Raw genomic sequence first — 26,617 nt, 5'->3', positions numbered from 1 at the left:
GGAGAGGGTGTGGAGAGAAAAGGGAACCCTCTTGCACTGTTGGTGGGAATGTAAATTGATACAGCCACTAGGGAGAACAGTATGGAGGTTCCTTAAAAAACTAAAATAGAACTACCATACAACCCAGCTATCCCACTACTTGGCATATACCCTGAGAAAACCATAATTCAAAAAGAGTCATGTACCACAATGTTCATTGCAGCTCTATTTACAATAGCCAGGACATGGAAGCAACCTAAGTGTCCATTGACAGATGAATGGATAAAGAAGATGTGGCACATGTATAAAATGGAATATTACTCAGCCATAAAAAGAAATGAAATTGAGTTATTTGTAGTGAAGGTGGGTGGACCTAGAGTCTGTCATACAGAGTGAAATAAGTCAGAAAGAGAAAAACAAATACCATATGCTAACACATATATATGGAATCTATATTAAAAAATTGGTTTTGAAGAACCTAGGGGCAGGATACAATAAAGACACAGACATAGAGAATGGACTTGAGGATACGGGGATGGGGAAGGGTAAGCTGGGATGAAGTGAGAGAGTGGCATTGACATATATACAGTACGAAATGTAAAATAGATACCTAGTGGGAAGCAGCTGCATAGCACAGGAAGATCAGCTCAGTGTTTTGTGACCGCCTAGAGGGGTGGGATAGGGAGGGTGGGAGGGAGACTCAAAAGGGAGGGGAAATGGGGATATATGTATATGTATAGCTGACTCATTTTGTTATAAAGCAGAAACTAACACACCATTGTAAAGCAATTATACTCCAACAAAGATGTTAAATAAATAAATAAATAAAAATGCAGTACAATACCCCTCCACCCCCCCAAAAAAAAACCCACAAAGACAGTGGAGCTCAGATCCAAGAGAGCCTCTAACTCCTGGGTCTGTGAGAAAGCAGTGAGTCAATGGGCTCTTTGGGTACTGACACCTGGTTGCTGACTGGCCTCAGAATCGTTGGGAGTTTCCTTCAGGTCCTCCTTCTGATGCCAGAAACTGTAAAAATACAGGAATAGCAAAATTAAACCCACCAAATCAATAAATAGTATTTAGTAAGAATTTATTGTCCATATAAGAAAATTTTGTAAACTGGGAGCCTTCAAATTCAAAGACTGATATGAAGCTCAGGGGCTTGAAGTAACAGGATGGTTTATAAAGTGAAAATGAGGAAGCTGTTTACCCTTTCCAATGATTGGTTATTATGACGAGGGTTTCCAGACAGCAGGGGATAGGTTAAAAGTGATTACCTCGAATCATTTTTAGGAAGATGACTTAAATTTCTTTGATGATTGTCAGAGACATTTATAAAAATAACCTAAGTTTCACTTATGTTCATGCAATAAGATAGGTTTAGTTTTGTTTACATGGGTTAAATGGTTTTGTCTGCTCCGGGAATTTTCAAGTCCGATCTCCATTTTGTATTTAATTGTAACATAGGGTATCTGGTCCCTGTTATTCCACGTTGGCCCAGAGCAGAAATGTCTGATAATGTTTTAAAGCATGTAAATGCTTCCATTTAAAAGAGTATTACATACAATTCAATGGCTTATTTAGCAATTATCCCAATTTATTTCTTTTTAAAATTTACATTCTCTTAACTAATCTAATAATTCCATCTGAGAAAACATTATGTAGAAAGATTTTCTTTCCCTTTACATCAGGAAAAGAAAGAATGCCCCCAAAGATTCAAGGCAGACATAGAATAACTAAACATTCTACCGTGGTTTAAAAAAAAAAAAAAAAAAAGATTAAGGAAGACAATTTAGGTGATACAAAAATGTTTTATTTAACACTTCATGAAGTGGACAATCTTTTTTCAGAGAACTGCAAAATGGAGAGGAAAGCAGGAAACTTTTACAGGATAAGGAATTTAAAACAAGGAAGAGACAGATAGAAAATATCTGATTGGCTGGGACCACGTAGTCAACCTTGTTTGAGGTGAGAACGCCCAGAGTTGGCTTGGTGTTTGGGGATTGGCTGAAGGCATACACTGCGTTTCCGGTCGCGTGAAGCGTTTACAAGCACAGGGAAGTGTTTGCTGACGCGGCACCACGGGCAGAAGCCGCTCCATCTTGGGCCTAGAAAGTTATTTCAACAACAGAAAAAGATTTGCTTGTGCTGCCCTTCATGCTTCCTCCCTTCTCCTTTCTCCTCATCTCACCTGGTGCTTTATTGACTTGGAAAACAATGCTAGAAAGAGCCAGTTGAGCCCTTTCTGTGTGAAAGGTGGAAGGACCAGCCTCCGCTCTCTCATGGAAAAAAGTAGGTGAAATGATAAGAATATATTTATCAGGCATGTGAATTGTAATGTCTCGGTTTGGTAAGGAAGTAAGTGGATTAAACTTTGTTGCTCCTAAGGTAGGCTCTCGGATGGAAGACCCTCTGCTCTTAACTTGAAATTGGCTTGGTTTGGCGGGTAATTCAACCCCTCTGGCTTATGCTATTATTACAGGATTGGGTTAGTGTGTTACAGTGTAAGCCTAAGGGGTTATGTCTGTGATTGTACCCTAATGTCATGAATTTAGAGTTGTTTGAAGTTCACGGCTTATTTTATTAGAAAAATACCTGGGCTTTGGGAGAGAGCCAGCATTTCTCAAGTTTCATGTATTGTTGTAATGGACGCATTTTCTCCCTTGTAAATATCAGCGGCATAGATTTTATTGGTATTCACCAACTTTTCAATCCAGAGAGCCCTGGATTCAGCACAGATGTCTGGTTCTTATGACTGTCACGGGAGTGTACCAAGTGACACGGCATCATCCAGTTACCATGAGCCTTTAATACCTCACCCCAAAAGGAAACTTAGTACTGCAGTCTAAAAGTCTCCCAACTACTGCATCTGGCACTCCTTAAGTCCTGTGGGCTTTTCCTTCTCGTCTCGAGGGAATTTGGCACTGAAATAGCTTCCATTCCATGCCAGACAGGAAAACACATCATTTTGGATCAGAATAACTTGCTTTCTTTTGTCAAGGATTATTATATATTTTTTAAATCACAAACATCTGTCAGCAATATGAAACCCGCAGAATTTATAAAAGGCATTTCCTTAAGGGCTGTTGTGTGTGATGACTCCTTATTGGTCTGACATACTTTAACCGAGGCATCTTTCTGCGTTTATTTACTTTTAAGTTTCAATATATTGTGCATAGGCTATTTTTGGAGCCACTGTGAGGAAACTACTCATATGGAATGCATTTCTCAGGAAGACCATGTGTTTTCAGTGTTGAATTAAACAAAGCCTTGCCCCTTATGCTAATGGGGAAGGAGCCATCTCCCTCTGTCTCTCCAGACTCTCTCTCCACTCCTTGTATCCTGAGCCAGGGAGACAGCTGTTTTCTCCCGAACATGGGAGGAGAGGATGAATACTAAACTGTGGTATCTGGCTGCCTGTCAGAACAATAGGAAACTGCACACCTGTCAGCTCTTGGCAAGCAGGGCTGGTAAAATGACTAACGTTGTTTTCCTAGCTCTCTCTTCTTGACAAGCACACCACTGGCTACATTTCTCTCTCCTTCAGTTCACAAAGGCTTAGATTTCTCCCTTGAGGCACTGGGAGGAATTAAGCAGTTTTACTACTGCTTCTAATAAACAGCTTCCTTTAGACAAGGTGGATTTTCTTGCAGGATGTGGTTTATGGCCACCTCTCCACCCCCTTTCCCACACTGGTCCCCTCACCCTCCCAGGAGCACTGATAACAAGGGTTCTTTCTCCCTTTGTAATTACTGCTTTGCATCTGTAAGCTTTTTTCTTCTGCAGCCTCACTTGGCTTCCTAGAGGCAATCCGAAAGCCCCTTCAGCTAATGGCTCATTTAGCAATCAATTTGTCAAATAATGTTCCCAGATGTTTTTCTGATGGAGCAGCATGCAGTGCAGGTAATGACTGAGTGAGTGATCATTTATGATAGGTGACGGGATCAAGGCATTGCCTTGCCAGGCTGCTCAGGAGTTGGGGGGTTACTGGTCACCCAGAGAGAGAACATGCTCCTTTTTGTTTTTAAAACATTAAACCAGCCCTGTGATTCCATTGCCTCTGAGTCATGGGCTTGCAGCTTAAGTAGTTCCTTATATCCACAGCTGGAAGAGTCACACAGGTATGAGACCTAGAGGAATGTAAAAATAGTGTTTCCCTTAACTCGGTGCTTCTTGATTTTTGAGCTTTGACCATAACTCTGGAGCTGGGAACATAAAAAGAGCAGAAAAACGTAACACATGTAATAATATCATAGTGGTTTGCAACTGTCTTCATACCTGTGGACATTTTCCAGAGTCAAACACAATTCAGAATCAGTCAAAAGAAACACTTATTTTATCAGAAATGTGGAAAACTTTGTAGCTATTAATGCGGAATGATCTGTCAAAGATCCAGAAGAATGGAATCCAACTGAACTTTAACTACCAAAGCCAAGACAGGACTGCTGAGCTGAGCAGTCTGAGATTCCCGCAGCTGCACTAGCTATGCTTTCTTTCATGGTCCTGAATTGTTTCCATTACCCTGAAAAGGGTTATAAAACCTACAATCAATTTAGTTTCTGGGGCATTGTGTTTTGAATACCATTTAATAGGGTGTGACAAAAACACATAATTTCTCCACATGTTCTTACATTGCAAGCAGATCTTAGGTGGTGCTCGGCAGTGCACCAGATCATACAAGCAGTACCGGGAGCTTTGGAATTGGAAATAAAGGAAGAGCAACAGACAGCCAGAACGTTCAGCGCATGAGAATTTTAAATTTACTAGTTGACCACAATCACCAAAATCTTTATTCTCTGCTTTCAGCTCAGTTTGGCGTTAGCCAGAGGTAAACAAATTTAATTATTTCATACCTGAAAAGGAAAATCATGTTTCAGAATGGAAAAGATGAGCTTGAACACAGGGGGACAAGAATACATTTAATAAGAACGTTAAGGAGAGATGGGTTGAATCTGATCTGCAGCTGTGGATGTTGGAGGATAAGGATTTCTGTTCCTTTTGATGAGCAGGAATTGAACTGCTCTTCCAACTCGATGCCCCAAACCTTTTCTTTTTCCTTCTCAAGTGAGCAGGCTCATTTATTTTAATGAGAGTTTTTGACTAAAGAGAGAGACCAGTGTGGCTCTGCCACTGCTCCTAATCCATTTAGGCACTGCCTGAATGTCTCTCTTTTATGGTTGTGTTGTCTTCTCCCACTGCATCAGGTTACTGAGGAATAGGATCTGCTGGTGCTTGTTAAAATTGCTAAATTTGCATACTCTGGAAATTTCATTATTTGGCATACTCGTGATGTGGGTATTTTAGGTGACTTACAGCATACAGGAACGCTCATTGCTCAGCTGTAATAGACAACCTATGGGAGCAGGTGAGCCAAATACTTGTCAGAGTTGTTCCTCAGTGGCAGCAGCTCTGTTTCAGAGCAGGTGTAATGTACCCTTCCTTTTGTATATTTTGATCTGCATGTGGAGATCTTACTCCTACTGGGCAAGAAATAGCTGAGCCAGTATCTCCTTTACTTGACCTTTGTGTCTGTGATTCTAGGATGCTGGAAGTTTTTATAAACCTAGCTAGCTGTTCAAGTTTTATTTGGAAATTTGACTAGGATGTGTGAAAAGCTTTTCCAGGCAAATTGGTTTACTATTTACTAAACACTGTATTAGCACTTTATATAGATAGCTAATTTATTCCTCAAAAGAGGAATATGTGTTAGGTGTTACTATCTCTATTTTATAAATGAAGAATCTGAAGGTTAGAGAGATTTTTAAAAATTGGCAACACAAGCTGTGATGTGAACTTTTCCAAATTTCATGCTGTTACAGGCTTTCATTAAAAATATGTTGTAGGCCTTCCCTGGTGGCGCAGTGGTTGAGAATCTGCCTGCCAATGCAGGGGACACGGGTTCGAGCCCTGGTCTGGGAAGATCCCACATGCCGCGGAGCGACTGGGCCCGTGAGCCACAATTACTGAGCCTGCGCGTCTGGAGCCTGTGCTCCGCAACAAGAGAGGCCACGGTAATGAGAGGCCCGCGCACCGTGATGAAGAGTGGCCCCCACTTGCTGCAACTAGAGAAAGCCCTCGCACAGAAACGAAGACCCAACACAGCCAAAAATAAATAAATAAATAAATAATCCCAAAAGTTAAAAAAAAAAAAAAAATGTTGTAAAAATTTCAAACAATTCAAAAATGTCAAAGAGAGTTAATCTCCTATATTTATGCTAATGAAATTTTAGTGACTATGTTTTCAATTACCTAACCATGCATATATACACCTTATACTATTGGTCTGAAATTTCATATAAATGAGATCATAATAAACTTTGTAACTTGTTTTTTTAAGAAATAATATGTTATGGATATATTTTTCAGTAAATATCTATGCCATCATTTAAAAAGCTGTGTAGGGACTTCCCTGGTGGCACAGTGGTTAAGAATCCACCTGCCAAGGCGGGTTCGAGCCGTGGTCCCGGAAGATCCCACGTGCCGCGGAGCAACTAAGCCCATGCGCCACAACTACTGAGCCTGCGCTCTAGAGCCTGCGAGCCACAACTACTGAGCCCACGTGCCACAACTACTGAAGCCCGTGGGCCTAAAGCCCATGCTCCGCAACAAGAGAAGCCACTGCAGTGAGAAGCCTGCACACTGCAACGAAGAGTAGCTCCTGCTCGCCACAACTAGAGAAAGCCCACACGCAGCAACGAAGACCCAACGTAGCCAAAAATAAATAAATTTAAAAAAAGAAAAAAAAAGCTGTGTAATATTACAATGTATATATCAACCGAATTTATGTAACCAATTCTAGGCTGATGGACATATAAGTTGTTTTCAAAGTTTCACTATTATATATAATGTTTAAATCAATATCTTTGTGCATACCTCTTCCCTTTTTCAGTTATGTTTTAACATCTCTCTCTCTCCTTTTTTTTTTTAGAATTTCTGTCACTGGGTTGAAGACTGCATGCATTCAAATGTTGAGGTAGGTTATAAATATATAATTAATGAAGATCATAGGCTCTGGAATCAGTCTGCCTGGGTTTGAACGTCAATTCTTTCACTTAATCGGCGTTAATTTAGTAAAATCCTTAATTCTCCATCTCAGTTTTGTCATTTTTAAAATAGGGAGGATAATAAACCAGTATTTTAAGTTTGTTGTGAGAATGAAATGACATGGATGCAGAGCAGGTAATGTAGTGCCCAGTGTCTGATGCATCATATAGAGTAAGTGGTTCATTACTGATCACTCTTTTGTTGTTGTTGTTGGATATATTTTGTAAAACTATTTCCTAGAAAAGATTTACCAATTTATATTCCCACCAACAGTCTGAGACTGCCCATTTTCACATACTGTGTCTGTCACTGGGCTTATTTAACCTTTCAGATCTTTACTATGGTAATATCACCTCTTTCCTCCTCCCCACAAAAAAACAAAAAAAACAAAAACAAAACCCGGCAAATTGCATTCCTGGGATAAACTTGACTAGTTCATGGTTTATTATCCTTTTTATATGGTGCTGAATCGAATTTGCTAATATTAAGGATTTTTGTCTTTGTTCGTGAGGTAGTTTGGTCTGTAGTTTCCTTTCCCTACAAAATCAAATGCCTTTGATTTTGGTATCAAACTAGTACTGGCATATTCTTGCTGTGATTTTTTGAAAGATTGTGTGTATTATTGGTATTGTTTCTTCTTTAAAATGTTTGATAGAACTCACCAGTGAAACCATCTTAGTGAATTTTCTTTGTGGGAAGATACAAATTTAATAGATATAGAAATACTCGTATTTTCAGTTCCTTCTGGATTAGTTTTGGTAAGTTGCTTTTACAAGGAACTAGTCCATCTCATAAATTAGCACTTACTATAATTTTTTCCTTTTAATATATGCTGGATCTTATGAGGTATCTTTATCAATCTAAACATTGGTATTCTGTGTTTTCCCTTTTTTTTAATCAGTCTTTCTAGAGGACTATCATTTTATTAGTCATTTCAAAGAACCAATTTTGGCTTTGTTAATTTTTTTCTGTTTATTTCATTGATTTCTGCTCCACTTTATTTTTGTTCTTCTGCTTACATTAGCTTTAATTTGCTATTCTTTTTCTTTCTTAAGGTAGGTCATTATTTCAAATTTTTCTTCTTTTTAAAACTATAAATTTTATTCAAAGCTCTATTTCAGCTGCATACCACAAATTGATATATAATATTTTCATTATCCACTTCAAAATATATTCTAATTTTTCTTGTGATTTCTTCATTGACCCATTGGTTATTTAGAAATGTGTATCTTAATTTCCAAATATTTGGGACTTTTCTAGAAATCATATTGCTACTGTTATTTTCTAATATACTTCCACGTTGTTGATCATATGCTACAAGATTTCAAATGATGTTTATTGGACTTTTTATGCCCAGCATGTGGTTTAACCTAGTGAATCTATCATGTGCACTTGAAAAGATGTTGTTGGGTGTCGTGTTATATCAATGTCAATTAAGTTAAATTAGTTGATAGTGTTGTTCATATCTTTTATATCTTCTACACACTTTCTGATTATTTTTCTCATCATTACTTGATAGAATGGTTTTAAATCTCCAGCTATAGTTGTGAAATTTTTGTGTTTCTTTTTAGTTCTTTCATTCTTTGCTTCATGTAGTTTGAATCTCTCTTATTAGGTGCATATGTCTTTGGATTTATTATGTTTTTTTGATATATTGATATTCCTATATCGGTGAAATATTATTACTCACATATTAATATGTGAAATGCTCCTCTTTATCTCTAATAATACTCTGTTTTGAAGTCTACTTAATCAATGCTAAAATAGTCACACTAGCTTTCTTATGTTTCCTATTTGCATGGAATATGTTTTTCATAATTTTATTTAATAACTGTCTCTGTCTTTATATTTAAAGAATATTTCTTATGAATAGAATATAGGGGGTCTTGTTGACTTTTTATCCATTTTGATAACCTCTGTATTTAAATAGAATGTTTAGTTCAGTTACATTTAATGTAATTAATGTTTGGTTTTTTTCAATTTAGTTTTAATTTTATATTATAGTTGATTTACAGTGTTGTGTTTCAGGTATACATAAAAGTGATTCAGTTATACATGTACATATATCCATTCTTTTTTGGATTCTTTTCCCATATAGGTTATTACAGAATATTGAGTAGAGTTCCCTGTGCTATATAGTAGGTCCTTGTTGATTACCTATTTTATATATAGTAGTGTGTATATGTTAATCCCAAATTCCTAATTTATCCCTACCCCACCTTTTCTCTTTGGTAACCGTAAGTTTGTTTTCAGAGTCTGTGAGTCTGTTTCTGTTTTGTAAATAAGTTCACTTGTATCTCATTTTTTTTAGATTCCACACATAAGTGATATCATATGATATTTGTCTTTGACTTACTTCACTTAGTATGATAATCTGTAGGTCCATCCATGTTGTTGTAGATGGCATTATTTCCTTCTTTTTTATGGCTGAGTAATATTCCATTGTATATATGTACCACATCTTCTTGATACATTTGATTTTAAATCTGTCATCTTGCTATTTGGTTATTTGTTACATCTGTATTTTCTTTTTTAAAATTCTTCTGTCTCTCCTTTTCTGTTGTCTTATTAGTTAATTGACCACATTTCATTTCCTCTATTAACTTTTTAGCCATACTTCTAAGTTTTTATTGGTTGCTTTCAGGATTAACATATGCATAATTATTATAATCTACTTACAATTAATATTATACTCTTTTACTTAAAAAAGTAAGAAGCTTACAATTGCATAATGGTGTTTACATCCATCCATTGTGCAAACGATGACATATATTTTAATTCTAAATCAGTTATGACCTCTCACAGTACAACATTATTATTTGTTTCAAACAGTTGCCTTTAATACAATTCGAAGAGGAAAAAAGAGACTATCTTTTATATTTTCCTATATAGTTACCATTTCCAGTGCTCTTCATTCCTTCCCTTGGATCTGAATATCAACCTGGCATCATTTCTCTTCAGCCTGAAGAGGTTCCTTTAACTTTTCTTATAGTTTAGGTCTACCCATGAGAAACTCCCTCAGCTTTCATTTTAAAGTTGCCTTTGTTTTACCTTTATTTTTGAAGGTTATTTTTGCTATATGTACATTTCTGAGTTGACATATTTTCTTTTTTTCAGCACTTCAGTGTAACTACACTGTCTTCTGACCTCTGTTTTGATGACAAATAGCATTCATTTGTGTATTATATTGCAAGTAATGTGTCTTATCTTTTTGGATTTTAATATTTTATCTTAAAAGTTAAAAAATTATGATGTGCCTATGTCTCATTTTGTTTTTTATTCTTTTTATAGCTTGATGAGATTCTTAAATTTGAAGGTTGATGTTTTTCATCACACTTTGCATATTCTCAATCATAGTTTTCTCAGAGTCAAAGTTTATTGACTCTTCAATATGTGGTCTCTAATCTTCGGTTAAACCCATTTAGTTAATTTCACATCCATTTATTTCTTTTTTTATAGTTTCCATTTTCTGCTGATATTTCCCATCTATTCACTTAATATGTCTATCTTTTACTTTTAACTCTTTGACAATAATAGCTGTTAAGCCCCTTTCTACTAATTCCAACCTCTAGGCCTTCTTGGCATCTGTTTCTATTGACTTTTCCCTCCTTTAATATAGAATTCATTTTTTAGAGAGGTTTTAGAAACAGCAAAAGTGAGCGGAAAGTACAAAGATTTTCCATGAAGCCCATGCCCCACACATTAACAGCCTCCCCAACTATGAATATTTCACATAAAAGTAGGACATTTGTTGCAGCTGATAAACCTACATTGGCACATCACTATCACCCAAAGTTCATAGTTTACATCAGGGTTAGTTTCTGGTGTCATACATTCTTTGGGTTTGGATAAATGTATAATGACATGTATCCACCATTATAGTATTATGCAGAATAGTTTCACTGCCTTAAAAACCCTCTGTGCTCTACCTATTCAGCTTTCCCCCAGCAACCACTGAACATTTTACTGTCCCCACAGTTTTGCCTTTTCCAGAATGTCACATAGTTGGAATCCTGCTGTATGTAGCCTTTTCGAATTGGCTTTTTTTACTTAGTAATATTCATTTAAGATTCTTCCATGTGTTTTCATGGCTTGTTAGTTCATTTCTTTTTAGAGATGAATAATATTCCATTGTCTGGATGTACCACAGTTTATTTATCCATTCACCTACTGAAGAGCATCTTGATTGCTTCCAAGTTTAGGAAATGATAAATAAAGCTGCTATAAACATTCATGGGTAGGCTTTGGTATGGACATAAGTTTTTATCTCATTTGCATAAATATCAAGGAGCACAGTTGCTGGATCATATGGTAAGAGTATATTTAACTTTGTAAGAAACCACCAAACTGCCTTCCAAAGTATCTGTACCATTTTGCATTTATACCGGCAATGAATGAAAGTTCTGTTGCTCCACATACTTGCCAGCATTTGGTGGTATCAGTGTTCTGGATTTTGGCCATTCTAATAGGCAGGAAGTGATATCTCATTTTAATATCTGTTTCCCTCATGGCATATGATGTGGAACATCGTTTCATATGCTTGTTTGCCACCTGTATATCTTCAGATGTCTGTTAAGGTTTTGGTCAATTTAAAAAAAGTTTTTTTTTTCTTAGTGTTGAGTTTTAAGGATTTTTTTGTATATTTTGGATGACAGCCCTGTATCAGTTGTGTCCTTTACAAATACTTTCTTCTAGTATGTGGTTTCTTTTCTCATTCTCTTGACATTGTCTTTTTTCTTAATTTTTTTTTTTTTTTTTTTTTTTTTTGCTGTGCTGCACAGATTGTGGGATTTTAGTTCCCTGATCAGGAATTGAACCCGGGCCCTTGCAGAGAGTGCAGAATCCTCTCCACTGGCCCGCCAGGGAATTTCCTTGACATTGTCTTTTGCAAAGCTTATTAACTGTCTCTTTCATGGATCATGTTTTTGGTGTTGTATATAAAATGTCATAGCCATACCCAAGGTAATCTAGATTTTCTCCCATGTTTTCTTCCAGAAATTTTGTAGATTTGCTTTTTACATTTAGGTCTCTCATCCATTTTCAGTTCATTTTTGTGGTATGTTTAAGGTCTGTGTCTACATTGATTTTTTTTTTTTGGCACGTGTATGTTCAGTTGGTCCAGCATCATTTGTTGAGAAGACTATCTTTGCTCCATTATAGTGCCTTTGCTCCTTGGGTCTATTTCTGGGCTCTCTATTCTGTTCCATTGGTCTATTTGTCTTTTCTTTTGCCAGTACTACATTACAAAGTTACAGTCTTGAATACTGTAACTTTATAGTAAGTGTTGGATATTGCAGATCTTTTGCCTCTCCATGTAAACATTAGAAATAATTTGTTGATATCCACAAAATAACTTGATAGAATTTTGATTTAGATTGCATTGAATCTATAGATCATGTTATGAAGAACTGACATCTTGACAATTTTCCTACCCTTGGAATCCATGGTATTCCATTTCATAAAATGGAATATCTCACCATTTATTCAGTTCTTTGATTTCTCTCATGAGGGTTTTGTAGTTTTCTTCATATAGATTTTGTACATATATTGTTAGATTTATACCTGAAGATTTCATTTTTGGCAGTGCTAATATAAACAGTATTGCATTTTTAATTTTAAATTTTACGTGGTCATTGCTTGTATAGGAAAATGAATGACTTTTGTATATTAACTTTTTATCCCAAAACTTTACTATAATCACTTATTAGCTCCAAAAGGGTTTTTTGTTGTTGTTTTGTTTTTTGGTCAATTATTTGAGATTTTCTACATTTATGATTATGTCATCTGTAAATAGAAACGGTTTTATTTCTTCCTTCTTTATATATATATATGCTTTTTATTTCCTTCTCTTGTCTTATTTCATTAGATAGGACTTCTAGTACAATGTTGAAGTCGAGTAATAAGATGGATATCCTTGCCTTGGTCCTGATATAAGTAGGAACTTCTAGTTTCTTAACATTAAGTATGATATTAGCTGTAGGTTTTTCGTAGATGCTCTTGATCAAGTTGAGGAAGTCCTCTCCTATTCCTAGCTTGCTGAGGGTTTTTATAATGAATGAGTATTGGATTTTTGAAATGCTTTTTCTGCATCTATTGATTTTGAACCAGGCTTGCATACATGGGATAAAACTCACTTGGTTGTGGTATGTAGTTCTTTTTGTACATTGTTGGATTCAATTTGGTAATTTTTTTTGAGGATTTTTACATGTATGTTCACGAGCAATACTGGTCTGTAGTTTTCTTTTTTTTTAATATCTTTGTCTGGTCTGGTATGAGGGTAATTTTGGCCTCATAGACTAAGTTAGGAAGTATTCTCTCTGCCAATCTTCTGAAAGAGATTGTAGAGAATTGATATAATTTCTTCCTTAAATATTTGGTAGAATTCATCTAGGCCTCATGCTTTCTCTTTCGGGAATAATAACCTTTTGGAAGGTTATTAATTATCTATTCAATATCTTTAACAGATATAGGCCTATTCGTATTATCTGTTTATTCTTGTGTCCATTTGGGAAGGTCGTATCTTTCAAGGAATAAGTCCGTTTCATCTAGCTTATAAAATTTGTGGACATAGAGTTGTTCATAGTATTCCTTTATTGTCTTTTTTATGTCATTGAGATCTGTAGTGATGTCCCATCTTTGATTTCTGATATTAGAATTTGTGTCATCTCTCTTTCTTCTTAGTGAACCTAGGTGAAGGCTTATCAATTTCATTGATCTTTTCAAAGAAACAGATTTTATTTCTTCTGCTTACTTTGAATTTAATTTGCTCTTCTTTTGCTAGTTGCCTAAGATGAGAGCTTAGATTATTGATTTTAGATCTTTCTTCTTTTCAAATATATGCACTCAATGTTATAAAATTTCTGCTAAGCACTACTTTCACTGAATTCCACAAATTTTGATAAATTTTATTTTTATTTTCATGTTTAGTGTTTTTAAATTTGAGATTTCATCTTCAACCCATTGTGTTATTTAGAGGTGTGTTGTTTAATCTCCAAGTATTTGGGGATTTTCCTGCTATCTTTCTATTATTGATTTATAGTTTAATTCCATTGTGCTCTGAGAACAGAGATAGTATAATTTTTTTTTTAAAGCTGTTATGATGTGTTTTATGGCCCACAATGTGGTCTCTCTTGGTGAACATTCCATGTGAGCTTGAGAAAAAGGTGTATTATGCTGATTCAGGAAGGAGTGGTGTACAAATGTCAGTTATATCCAGTTGATTGATCATCCTCTTAAGTTCAACTATGTCCTTAGTGATTTTCTGCCTACTATATCCATTTCTGATAGAGTGGTGTTGAAGTCCCCAACTGTCATAGTGAACTAATTTATTTCTCCTTGCAGGTCTGTCAGTTTTTGCCTCATGTATTTTGACACTCAATTGCTAGACACATACACGTTAAGCATTATATCTTCTTGGAGAATTGACCATTTTATCATTATGTAGTGCCCTCTTTACCCTGATAACTTTCTTTACTCTGAAATCTGCTATGTCTGAAATTAATATAGCTACTCCCACTTTCTCCCACATATATATATATATATGTTCATTTCATCCCTTTACTTTTAATCTATATATGTACTTTTAAGTGGGTTCTTGTAGACAGCATGTGATTGGGTCTTATTTTTTAATCCACTCTGATAATCCCAATACAATTCTAATACCAATACAATTAATTGGTTTTTGTATCATTGATATTTTAAGTGATTATGAATACTGTTCCATGATGTGCAAACTGAAGGCTTTTAGTAATGTGGTGGTAAGGTGTGGAGGTAGGGAAGCATTCGTTTGTCCTAAGATTATATCTCAGGTTTTTAGTGAGCCAGTAGCCTTGGGCTGTGAACTTCGTAAGTGCCTATCAGTTTTTTCCCAGCCTTAGGTGGCAGCAAATGACTGAGGGTACTGAAATCTGGTATTTCCCTTCCCCCGTGTGAAAAGCAAGAGCTGGCTGGAGTTGAGTATTTCCTTCCCCCAGGTTAGTTAGGCTCTGATAAAACCCCAGTGGGTTAGGCTCTGGTAAGATAGTTTATCTTGAGGAGGACAGGGGTGGTTAAAAATTACAGAATGCTCTGGCATATTATTTCAAAATGGCTACTTGCTCCCTCCCCATGCCAGAAGCCCAAGAGGATTTTTCTTCGATATTTACTGTAAAAACCTGGTAGGTCTACAGGAAGTAAAACTCAAAAAAGTGTGGGAGTCCCCACCCTAGAGTTTTTAGTCCTCAGACGTGTTTACACTGAGCCTCTGGCAATTCATCAATTACAGTTCAGTTTTTCCTATCCCAGCACTGGTTCTCATGGAGGTTTCTCTTCGTGAGTTTATGCTCTAGTAAGTTATGATTCTCTGTAACCACCTGTTTGTCTCTCCAATTTTGGGGACAGCAGTTTGCCCCGTGACTTGACTTCCAAGATGGATCTAAGAAGAATTGTTTTTTCAGTTTGTTCAGTTTTTAACTTGTTAGGATGCAGTAGAGACTTGTAAGTTACTTACATGCTAGCCTAGAAACTGGAAGTCCTCTATTGACTATTTTATTTCTCAATTTTTGGTCATATTTTCTTTTCTCTTCATGTCTAGTTGTTTTTTTATTATATGGTGGAAATTATAATCATACAATGTAGGGGGAATGTTGAATTTTGTTCATGAAGGCAATGAAATCCTAGCATATCCTCTTGATCTTGTCAGGGTTTGTTTTTTGATTTGCTTGTATGGGTATGTTTTGGTTTCTCTCTTAATCCTAAATCATGGTCCTACTCTAGACTGTGGTCATTATTACTAATGTATGATCTTTTGTGGTCTCTTATGAATGCCTGAAGTGGTCAAGAAGATCATTCTCTTCTGGCATGGCCAGAATTTAAACATGTTCTAACTTTGCAGAATCTCAGACTACTTTGCTTGGGTTCCACTTCTTGTTCCGTGGTCCAGAGAAGGATCCAAAACAGAAAAGCAAGGTAACAAAGGGCTCACCTCACATATTTTTCTTTTGTCCATAGTCACAATTTAGTGTTGCCTGTTGTTGAGTACCGAAAAACAGTGACCTCATGAATTTTGTCTGATTCTACAGTGTGCGAGCATGGCTAATACCTTTCATTCTGTCTTAACTGGATGAAGTCCAACACCTTCTTTTATTTATGTTAGCTTTACTGTGTTTTAATATGTGTAATGAAGACACCTCTATCTCTTCTCCCAAAACATTATCATTGCTTTAATTGTTTGTAGATATTCTCTCATAAGTATTACTCTAGGTAACATTGCCAAGTTTGGAAACATTCTATTGGGATTTTGATTGGGATTGTATTAAATTTTGGCTTAATTTAGGGAGAATTCACATTTTTTTCAATATACTTTTTCTTAAATAGCAAGAGTTTATATCCTTACATTAAATCAAGTTTCCTTTAATATTCCTCAATCACTTTTAATAATTGTGCAAACATAGCTTCTACACATTTAAGTTTATTATAAGAAAAATATATTGTTTTTGTTGCTATTGTGGATATTCTTTATTCTGTTTTATATTCTAAATCTCCATCATTTATATGAAATAAGTAGTTTTTTAAAAATTTTAACTTTAACCAATCTTTGAACTCTCATTCTTTTCTAGTTTTCTAGCAGATCATTCTGTGTTTTCTACATATGCCATCTAGGTACAAACAATATTTTTTGCTCTACCTTATTTATATCTTATTTATATTGTCTAATTATAGAAGATAGTACTTCCAGAATATTGTAATCTAAAAGCATTCTTATTATCACCAAAAATTTAATGGTATTTCAAAATTTAGCATCATGTCCCAGAAATAAACCCATTCACCTATGGTCAATTAACCTATGACAAAGGAGGCAAGAATATACAATGGAGAAAAGACAGTCTCTTCAACAAGTGGTGCTGGAAAAACTGGACAGCTACATGTAAAAGAATGAGATTAGAATATTTCCTCATACCATATACAAAAAGTCAAAATGGATTAAAGACCTAAATGTAAGACCTAAAACCACAAAACTTCTAGAAGAGTACATAAAGAGCCCACTCTTTGACATAAATTGTAGCAATAGTTTTTTGAATCTTTCTCCTAAGGCAAAAGAAATAAAAGCAAAAATAAACAAATGGTACCTAATTAAACTTAAAAGCTTTTGCACAGCAAAGGAAACCACTGACGAAATGAACTGAATGGGAGAAAATATTTGCAAATGATATAAGGTAATGGGTTAATATCCAAAATATATAAAGAGTCATATAACTCAATATCAAAAAACCTACAAACAGTCTTTTCAAAAAATGGGCACAAGACATGAATAGACATTTTTCCAGAGAAGACATTCAGATGGCCAACAGGTACATGAAAAGATGCTCAACATCACTAAGCATCAGAGAAACGCAAATCAAAACCACAATGAGATATCACCTCACACCTCTCAGAATGGCTATCATCATAAAGTTCACTAATAACAAGTGTTGGTGAGGGTGTGGAGGAATGGGAACCCTTGTACATTGTTTGTGGGAATGTAAATTGGTGCATACCGTGGAAAACAGTATGGAGAGTTCTCAGAAAGCTAAAAATAGGATTACCATATGATCCAGCAGTTCCACTCCTTGGGTATATATCTGAAGAAAACAAAAACACTAATTCAAAAACATACATGCACCCCAACGTTCCTAGTAGCATTATTTACAATAGGCAAGATATAGAAGCAACCCAAGTGTCCATCAACAGATGAAGGGATATAGAAGATATGGTATATGGTATGTATATATATGTATATATATATATATATATATATATATATATATACACACACACACACACACACACACACACACACACACAATGGAATATTATTCAGCCATTAAGAAGAACAAAATCCTGCCATTTGCAACAGTGCGGATGGACCTAGGGAGTATTATGTTTTGTGAAATAAGTCAGACACAGAAAGACAAAGTTAGCACTTTTATGTAAGTTATCACTTACATGTGGAATCTAAAAAACAAAACGAAAACTGACTCACAGATAAAGAAAACAAACTAGTGGTTACCAGTGGTGAGAGGGAAGGGAGAGGGACAAGATACAGGTATGGGATTAAGAGATACAAACTACTATGTATAAAATAGATAAGTAACAGGGATATATTACAAAGCACAGGGAAATATAGTCATTATCTTGTAATAACTGTAAATGGAGTATCATCTGTAAAAATATTGAATCACTGTGCTGTACACCTGAAACTAAAAAAATATTATAGATCAACTATACTCCAGTAAATAAAACAACTTGAATTTAAGAAAAAAAATTTAAGCATCATGATGTCTTAACTTAGGAACCTAATTATACCCTTTTTATTAATTTTTAAAATTAAATTTTGACAAATATTTAATATCTAATACCTCTTCGGCCTCCATAAATATTGCCCTATAGTTTTGCTTCATTGGATTACTAATTTGGTGATTAATATGATTAGACATTTCAAATATTTAATCTCCTTGCATTTTCAGTGAACCTCACTAGATTATGCTGGCTTATAAAAAGTATTTTGCTGGCCCTATTTGCTAAGTATTTTTTCCTAAGTAAATTTTTGGCCAACAATATACAAGTAAGTTTAATTTATTTTATTTTTGTTTGCTAACATTTTCAGATCTGTGTTATGCTGATTTATTGTCTGAAAAAGTTAAAATGGAATGGGCAGTTTTTCTGTTTTTGATATATTGACAGAAATCAACTCCAAAGTCATTTGCGCCTGATATTTATTGTTGATCGTGGTGATAGTAAGGAGTGGGGTAAATAACTCTTAGACAACTCACAATTTCTTCCTTGTTAATACTTTCAGCTTTCTAACCCTTTGTAAATCAGTTTCATAAAATATAGTTTCCTAAAAGTCATCCATTTCATCCAAGTTTTGAATACATTAGCATATGATTGTGCAATATATTATCTTGTGCTATGTTTAATAACTTTTTTTTAAAAAGAAATGATGCTCATTGTAGGAAAAGAAGCAGCAAATACAGAGTATACAGAGTCATGTAGATACAACTTCTTAATTTCATGACCCAGGAGTAACCTCTGTTACTATTTTAGGCATATTTCCTTCCAACATTTGTTCTTTAAAACCTGTACTATTTACCTCCATAGTTTGTGCCACCTCTAGGAAAGGGGTGATGACTTGGTTGGACAGAGAACATTAGATTTCCTCCCTTGTGGGGTTTTGAGAGCTGGAGGTGGATGTGAGAGTGTGCTGATCTAGCCCACACTGGGACAAACACAGGAAAAAGGAGAACATGCTCTGTACAAAGACTAGAGAAATGGATGGACAGTGGGAAGTTTGACATCTAATGCAGTGAGCTTAGAAATAAGTTCTTGTGCAGAGTAAAGGCTCTGTAGTACAGTGTAGGAAAAAATATGGCAAATGAATTTGAGTGGCAGAACCACTGTGTTACACAGAGGGAGAGGCACTTTTGAATGATTTATGAATTCTGATAAAGAGGTGGTAAGTGTTCAGAGTTGATTCACATGGAAAAGTCAGATTCTTTGGCTTCCTCTAATGGTTTTTAGGGTTTCATACATTTAGATGCTCTTCCAAGCAATGAGAGAAGCTGTTCTTAGTCAGGTATTCCAAGTAAATACATTTAAGTGAACTTGGAGATTGAGGCAGATTTGGGACATTGAGTCAGTTGTCTGTTTTTAGCTCTGTGATTTATAGTGTCTTTATATCTCTAAGTGTAGAGTCAAGTGCCTTCATATAATGCCATTTGCTGGTTTAATGACTTCAGTTGGATTTCCACTTCCTGAGTTGATATATTTTCTTTCTTTAACATACTGAGAGATAGTGAGATGGAATACTGAGGGCAGACAAGCAAATGCATGTTCCTTTCCAATAAGTAACTATACTAGCCAAAGCTAAGAGAAAATAAGATTGGAAAAAATGTTTTTCAGAGTATGTGAAAAAGGAGAAGTAGAGAGTTAGCTGTACTGAAATGAATGAAGCACAGGCTTTTGGAGTATAGAGAACTTCACAAATAGAAAACTTAGGTTGGTGTTTCTATTCTGATATGAACTAGCTGTGTGCTCTTACAATCCCTTAATTTCTGAGCCCTGATTCTTCCTCAGTAATTGAAGATAATAGTCAATCATTTGCCAGAGAACTTGAGTTTCAACTTAGATAAAGAATATGAACTAAATTTATATACTGTAACTATTATTTATTGAGTGAGTACCTTCTGTATTCGGGCCACACCTCTGCTAGCAGTTGGTGCTAGAACAATAAATGAGACAGAAATCCCTGTGCTTAAGGGGAAGTATAAGAGTCCCTTGGGGGAGCTTATGGTTCACAAGTTACTAATACTTCAGGACAGGGAAAGACAGTCTTCCATTTCAGCAAATATCAAAACAATATATGTTCTTTAGAAGAAAAGGAAGTATAGAAAAGTATAAAGGAGAAAGGGGGAAAAAAACTAAAAATCTACCACTGAAATTAGTATTTTTATCATGATGTAATCATCATTCCATGAATCTCTGTGAATACACAAAATTGAAAGTTGGATAGACAGATACAGGCAAAAAGATAATAGATCCCACTAATTATGTGAAAATACAATCTTATATATTTAAAAATGAAATTATTCAATTTTATTTGAATCTAAATGAAAAATGCAAAACTAAAATGATAGCAAACAAATTGATGAAACTCCAAACATTTTTTTTTTCCATTGCAAATGACAAAGAATTCTCCAAGATCTTGCTAGGGTTAAGGTGCAAGATTATGTACATTCAGAAATTCAAGTCATTTTTTTCAAACTTTATGTTTCAAATTTAGTAATAGATTTTTTAATTATGAAGGTTGAGAAAGTAAGCACCTTCTCAACTTTGTTATGCCTTTTCTCCCCCTGTTCCCAAATTTTGCTTTATTTTATAGTTATACTGCTAATACTCTTGTCTACAATCATAATTTCTACAATTGTTTAGTCATAGTTCTATATTGAATGCTCATTGAATTCTATATTGATGCTCATCTATATAGGGTGCTATATTGATGCTCGTTATCAGTCCTTTAATAATTTCCAATTTCTTTGTTTTGATTGATCTCTTGGCTGAATGGATACCACAGAAAATCCAGTTGAAGGCATCAGAGAGCTACTTAGGAATCACAGAGCTCCTAGGCAGCCAAGACGTGCAGGGCCAAGAGCCTGGAGAGAATGAGGGGCAGGAAAAGGAGACCTACACTCAGCAGTTTTTCTAATGAGGTATTTGCTAAGTTTTTAAGCTGCAAAGGTGCAAGGCTAAGATGAATGGAATTTTTGGCATTCTCAGTGTGCCAAGGGAAACAAGAAACTGGAGATTATGACCTGACAGGAGGAGGGACCCTAGTAAACACTCCAGATCATCTGTTGAGATCCCCGAAGAGCCAAATGCTAGAAATGAAGGCAGACCAGAGGCCAAAACCTTGTGAAGACTGTGATGCAGCCTGGGGTAGGTCAGTCCATGATTATATTAAAATAAAATTCTCCATTTCACCTGCTCACTAGAGGTTAGGGTGAGCTCAGTCTGGAGGAAGATAGTATTTTCCAGAGCTTCTATTACTTTTCATTTTAATTTCATGTATCTTTCATATATAATGTTACTCTCTTAAAAAAAAAACTGCCACATGCACCAAAAAACAAGACCTAGAAAACAAATGATAAAAATAGACTCAGAGAAGTCCCAGCACATTATCAAGCACAGACATTATCATAACTGTGATTAATATGTTCAGAAAAATATATGGCAAGATGGAGAATTTCACCGGAGAAGAGAATCTATTTAAAAAATCAAATGGAAAAACTTGAACACTAGAAATGTCTCAAAGGAATAATCTATAATCTCCATTAGAGTTTGAGATCTGAATCAATTCTTCCCTGTCTTTAATGGAAATCCCCTTTGTTCCCTTTTAACCTATTTTCTATTTATTTTTTCAGAGTGGTCATTCCTGTCATTCTCTATGAAAAAGAGTATAAATATCCTTCAGTATGTTTCAAGACAGTCACAGTTCAGTACCAAGCATATTAGACTTGTGATACTTCATTCTGTTATGGAAGAAAATTTAAAATCTCACATTGTATGACTGAACATATGGTAGAGAGATATTTTCTTGAAGAATCATTTTTAACTTTCCGGAAGCACATGCTAACATTTGGAAGTCCTTGCTTCTCAAAAGCCATTTTTCAATTATGGAATTATATATTTTATTTTTTAAAGCCTAATTTTTAATATAAACATTACTAAGGTGACATAGTAGATAATTTAGAAATCTTGCAAAGAAGTAGTAATTACAAATTCTAAATTTATTCATAATCGTATATACTTTCTTCTGGTGCCTGATAGATTTCTGTGTAAAGCCTAGAAAAAAAAAAATAATAGCAGGGGTAACACTGTAGCATCTGACTGTTGATAATGTTGATATCTATAGTCATCATCCAAAAGTATCTTTGACTAATTATTTGTAATTCATTCATCCAGCCAACATCTGCTGAGTATCTGTTATTAGACTGTCTTTGCTTTTGAGAAATTTGAAACCTAGTGGTAGAGGCAGACATTTTTAATTTTAAAAAGTACCACAAAGGTGGTAAGTGTGAGTTTGAGCAGGAATGCTTCATCTTATTGAGGCTGAGTGTGGATGCGGGGAAGGAATTTTCAGAGAAGTCTTCACAGTAGAGGGAGTGTTGAAGGTGTCTAGGTTAATAGGAGTCCAGCAAGCAGAAAAGGGGAAAGAGCATGTGCAAAGAACAGAGTGGGGTTCTTTGTACTTGGTGGGGTTTTGTTTGTTTGTTTTAGTGTTTGTAAAGAATACTAGACACAGTCACTCTTGCCTTCCAGGAAATGATAATTTAATGGCCTCACAGAGTCTCCAGAAAAACACCCCCCCTTAGCTTGGCCAGCGCTTGTTTTATAAAGACGGAGCTCAGGTTTCCATCTATGGACCAGCTGTGTTCTGTTCTTTCCAGCTCCTCCTTCCATCATCTGGTCCCAGGATCTGTGCAAAGATCTCATTATTCCCAGAAGCCGCTTCCTCATAAAGCTCAATTCAGGGATGAAGAAGTCTGGAGGGCAGACTCTTTCCTCCCAACCCCAAGGCTTCCAGCGCTGAATCAGGCATTCCTAGTACAAGTTAGGAAGACACAGTGAAAAACTGCCAGAGGAAAAAAGAGTGGGTAGAACAAACATGTGAATGGACATCTTACAAGCTCAGTGTACATCAAAACACCTGAAAGGCCTATTAAAACGCAGATTTCTAGGCCTCAGAGTTTCCTGTATGGTAGGTGTGGAGTGAGACCAGGGATGAGTTCCCAGATGCTGCTCATTGCTGCTGGTCCAGTAAGCACACTCTGAGAACTGCTGCCTTACAGAAGGTAAACTTTCCTTGTCTGTGGGGGGTGGGTGGGAAAGGACTGAATTAAACAACAATAACACAACAGTACTTTGATATTTCACCTAGGCTAATGTTCACAGATTTGGTAATTCTTCAAAATTATGTGATATCATTATAGTTTACTTTGGAAAAGTAAGGTGTTAGAGAATGGTAAGGCTTGAGCAGTCTTGACAGATGCGATATAGAATGGCTCCAAATTTAGAAGCTTGAAAATTATGAACCTGAAAATAAGAGGGAAGGATAATACAGATTACCTTATGAAGGAAAAAAACCCAAATAGTCTTTAAAACTTAACATTTTCCTGTTTAGTTTTCCTCGTTGGATCAGTCTGTTCTTAATAAACAGAAATTTAGAAACAGAAACTCTAATAATGTGAGCAGTAGCTATCATCATTTTTGGATGTCTAACCTCCCTAAGTTCATATTAAACAAAAAATTGTGCATTTCTGTATTGGATAGGGCTGTGGTTCTCAGCTCTGTCTGAACACTAGAAATACCTGAGAGAATCTGGGTTTAATGAATCTGTGGTCCAGGTGTTGACATTCTGTTTAAAACTCAGCAGGTACTTCTAATTTGTGTCAGGGGTTGAGGGTCACTGGTGTACTTATTGAGCTGGGGTAACCTATATTTCATGGGTTGAGATTTTACTAATTACTTTCCTGCTAAAGCCCACATCAACTAATACCTGTATGAGGGTTTTTTATTTTACGTATGCCTTAATGAACCCAAATTCCCCAACTTTGGTAAATAACACTTTGAAATAACGCTATGTTCCATTCATTGCCAGTTGGTAGGAAATTATATTTTTTCTTTCTAATGAGTTTCATTATACATGCAGATTAGGAATAAATTTTTAAAACTGTAAGTCATGGCAATGGAGAAACCAGGCAGAGTATGTTCCAGCAACATGACAAAAGTGATGGAAGTTTTCAGAAACTAGCTGGCAGCAATTTCACTGCCAAAGAGCCACAGATCATGTTAACGCCTTGTTGGTTGTCATCCTGTTAGTTAAATTGAAGGGAGTTTTTGATTAAGGGCACAGTCCAACCTAGATCAAAGTGGAAATGACTATTGACACTTGGGTTCTTTTTAAGAAAGGAGAGTTTGATTAGTCACTCATAAACTTGACTGACCACATAGAAGCATATAAATTACTTGGTGAAACAGCTTCTCATTTAGAATCAGAGGGATTACAAGAGAAACCTCACCAATTAATGGTTTGTGCTAGTTGCTAAATTCAGGATTTATTTTCCTCAGGTCCCCAGATTTAATAAACACAAGTAAAGGATGTCCAATTAAATATGAGCTTCATATAAACAACATGTAATTTTAATATAATTAAATCTTAAATATTGCATGGGGCATACATATTCTAAAAATTACTCATTTTTTTATTTGAAATTCACATTTACCTGGGCATCTTGTATTTTACCTAGCAAGTGTAAATCTTACTCTGTCTTCCAAAGGGGTTTTGGCAGGATTGTGTAACAAAAAAGGTCTGTCTTGAGACTACTGTCTTAGAAAAATTAGATCTGACCCTCACTTCCCTCTTCTTCCCCTTGTAAATTATCATAACAGCAAAGTACACTCCTCTGTTTTATTATTGTGAAGCTAGGAAAGCAAAGTGTAGGAAAGATACACCCAATACACCCAATGAACAGAGGTAAGTAAAACTCTCTTCCTATTTTTCCATTGTTTGTCCTTCATGTTTATCAAAATCTCCCCAAACTTGACCTTCCCCTTGTCTCTGAGTTTATCACCCTTTATGATTTCATTGTCTCCTTTCTTTCTCAGCCTGGATTCCATGATTCTTCTTTGATACCTCATTCTTAACAACAATCTCAAATTGTTCTTTCTTGTGGTCCATCTACTCATAGACCCTCACTGCTGGAGGGAACGAGTTATAATATCAGAATGACCTGGGGAACTTTTTCTAGCTAGACAACCCTGCTCTCCTGATAGAAAAGCCTCCCTGATAGAAAAGCCTGGTCTAGTGCCAATGGGTGGGAGAAAACCAGGCTATTCCTCTCAAGTCTTCATAGGGTGAAAAACCTGATGGTCTATGTCTAGTTTGCCTTTTTGGAAAGTGTTTCCAAGAAGAAGGCACAAACAGCCCTCCCAGCAAATATGTAGTTCTTTAGTTGTTCCTCTTTAGCTCTATTCTATTAAAAGGAATCAAAAGGTAGTGTAGACCTGAAATGAATATACTCTTATATGTCGATGATATCCCAATTTAAAAAGGGGGAGTTAATTTTTTCTTCTGTTATCTCAGTGGCCACACTTGCCTGCATTCAGAGCACTTGCCACAAATCACGTGATGCTTCCAGTCACCATGGCGCGGCTGAGTGCATTCCCTAGCTAGGGGTTGCCGGTGCCCATGCACGTGATCACTGCAGACCAAGAAGTGATAGGAAACAGCTTTAAAGTATCTTTAGTGCCTGCTAACCAGTTCAAAATCATGGTCACAAAATAAAAGTTGGAGACTCTCCAACCTCACACCCGCACTCTAGAACAAACCCAAATTATTATGGGTTTAGATTTGGACACATATTTACAATGAAAAAATACATTGCAAATTGCTTATTTTTAATATTAGGATTTCTTTATTTACCCTTTGAACAGTGGGAATTTTTTGTAAATACTGAAATGGTAAAACGTTGTTTAAGAAAAGTTAACCTTTAAAATCATGTATTTTCTTGGATACTTTATTTACTTGTGTGTATTGCATGTAACTGTTCCTGTCTTCATGACGTGTGAAAACTCATTTACTCTCAGTTGAGCTAAAGCAATTTGAAGCTCAAGAGAATGACATTTGGCTGTGCTTGTCAGACAAGCTAGTTGACTATGTAAAAACACTTAGTTTGAATGCAGAGTTTTCTCCGGGGAGGAGCAAAAACAATGATTGAAATCACTGTCATGTTTCAGTCATGGAGTTGGTCATTTGGAGGCAGATAAACTTATCAGGGATTCCTGAGCGGCAGTTAGCAAAGGCCCAGCTGACTCGTCCTTGGAAATGGGAAAGGTGAGAGGAGTGGTTCAGCAAGTGCCCCTAGCACCTGGGACTTTCCCTCTTTGGAAAGTGGGCTTCCGTCTTGTGGTGGAGTTGACACCACACCAAAAACACCTCATTACTGTGGTGTGATTAAGGTCATGCCCTCGAGTCACTTCATTCCAGTCTCCAGTTTTCACTGAAAAGTAAAACACCCTC

General features: G+C 35.8%; 1 protein-coding gene and 1 long non-coding RNA gene across 5 annotated transcripts in view; one reads left to right on the top strand and one right to left on the bottom strand.

The window, feature by feature from the left end:
• Positions 1–685: 685 nt before the first annotated feature.
• LOC309658878 overlaps positions 686–26,617 on the top strand; it is a 112,699-nt gene continuing 86,767 nt past the window's right edge. For both annotated transcript variants that reach the window (XR_014262430.1, XR_014262431.1), the window contains exon 1: positions 686–6,952. This is a non-coding gene — a long non-coding RNA (uncharacterized lncRNA). The remainder of the gene's footprint in view (positions 6,953–26,617) is intronic.
• Positions 23,446–26,617, bottom strand: part of LOC309658848 (uncharacterized protein) — a gene marked incomplete at its 3' end in the record, with an annotated part of 424,808 nt that continues 421,636 nt past the window's right edge. For all 3 annotated transcript variants that reach the window (XM_082457920.1, XM_082457918.1, XM_082457919.1), the window contains one exon: positions 23,446–25,799. In XM_082457920.1, coding sequence (XP_082314046.1) covers positions 25,797–25,799 — 3 coding nt within the window. The remainder of the gene's footprint in view (positions 25,800–26,617) is intronic.

This window comes from Balaenoptera physalus, assembly GCF_965194825.1.
Source record: "Balaenoptera physalus genome assembly, chromosome: 3".
Taxonomy (NCBI): domain Eukaryota; kingdom Metazoa; phylum Chordata; class Mammalia; order Artiodactyla; family Balaenopteridae; genus Balaenoptera; species Balaenoptera physalus.
This window is presented reverse-complemented; position numbering and strand designations above follow the sequence as displayed.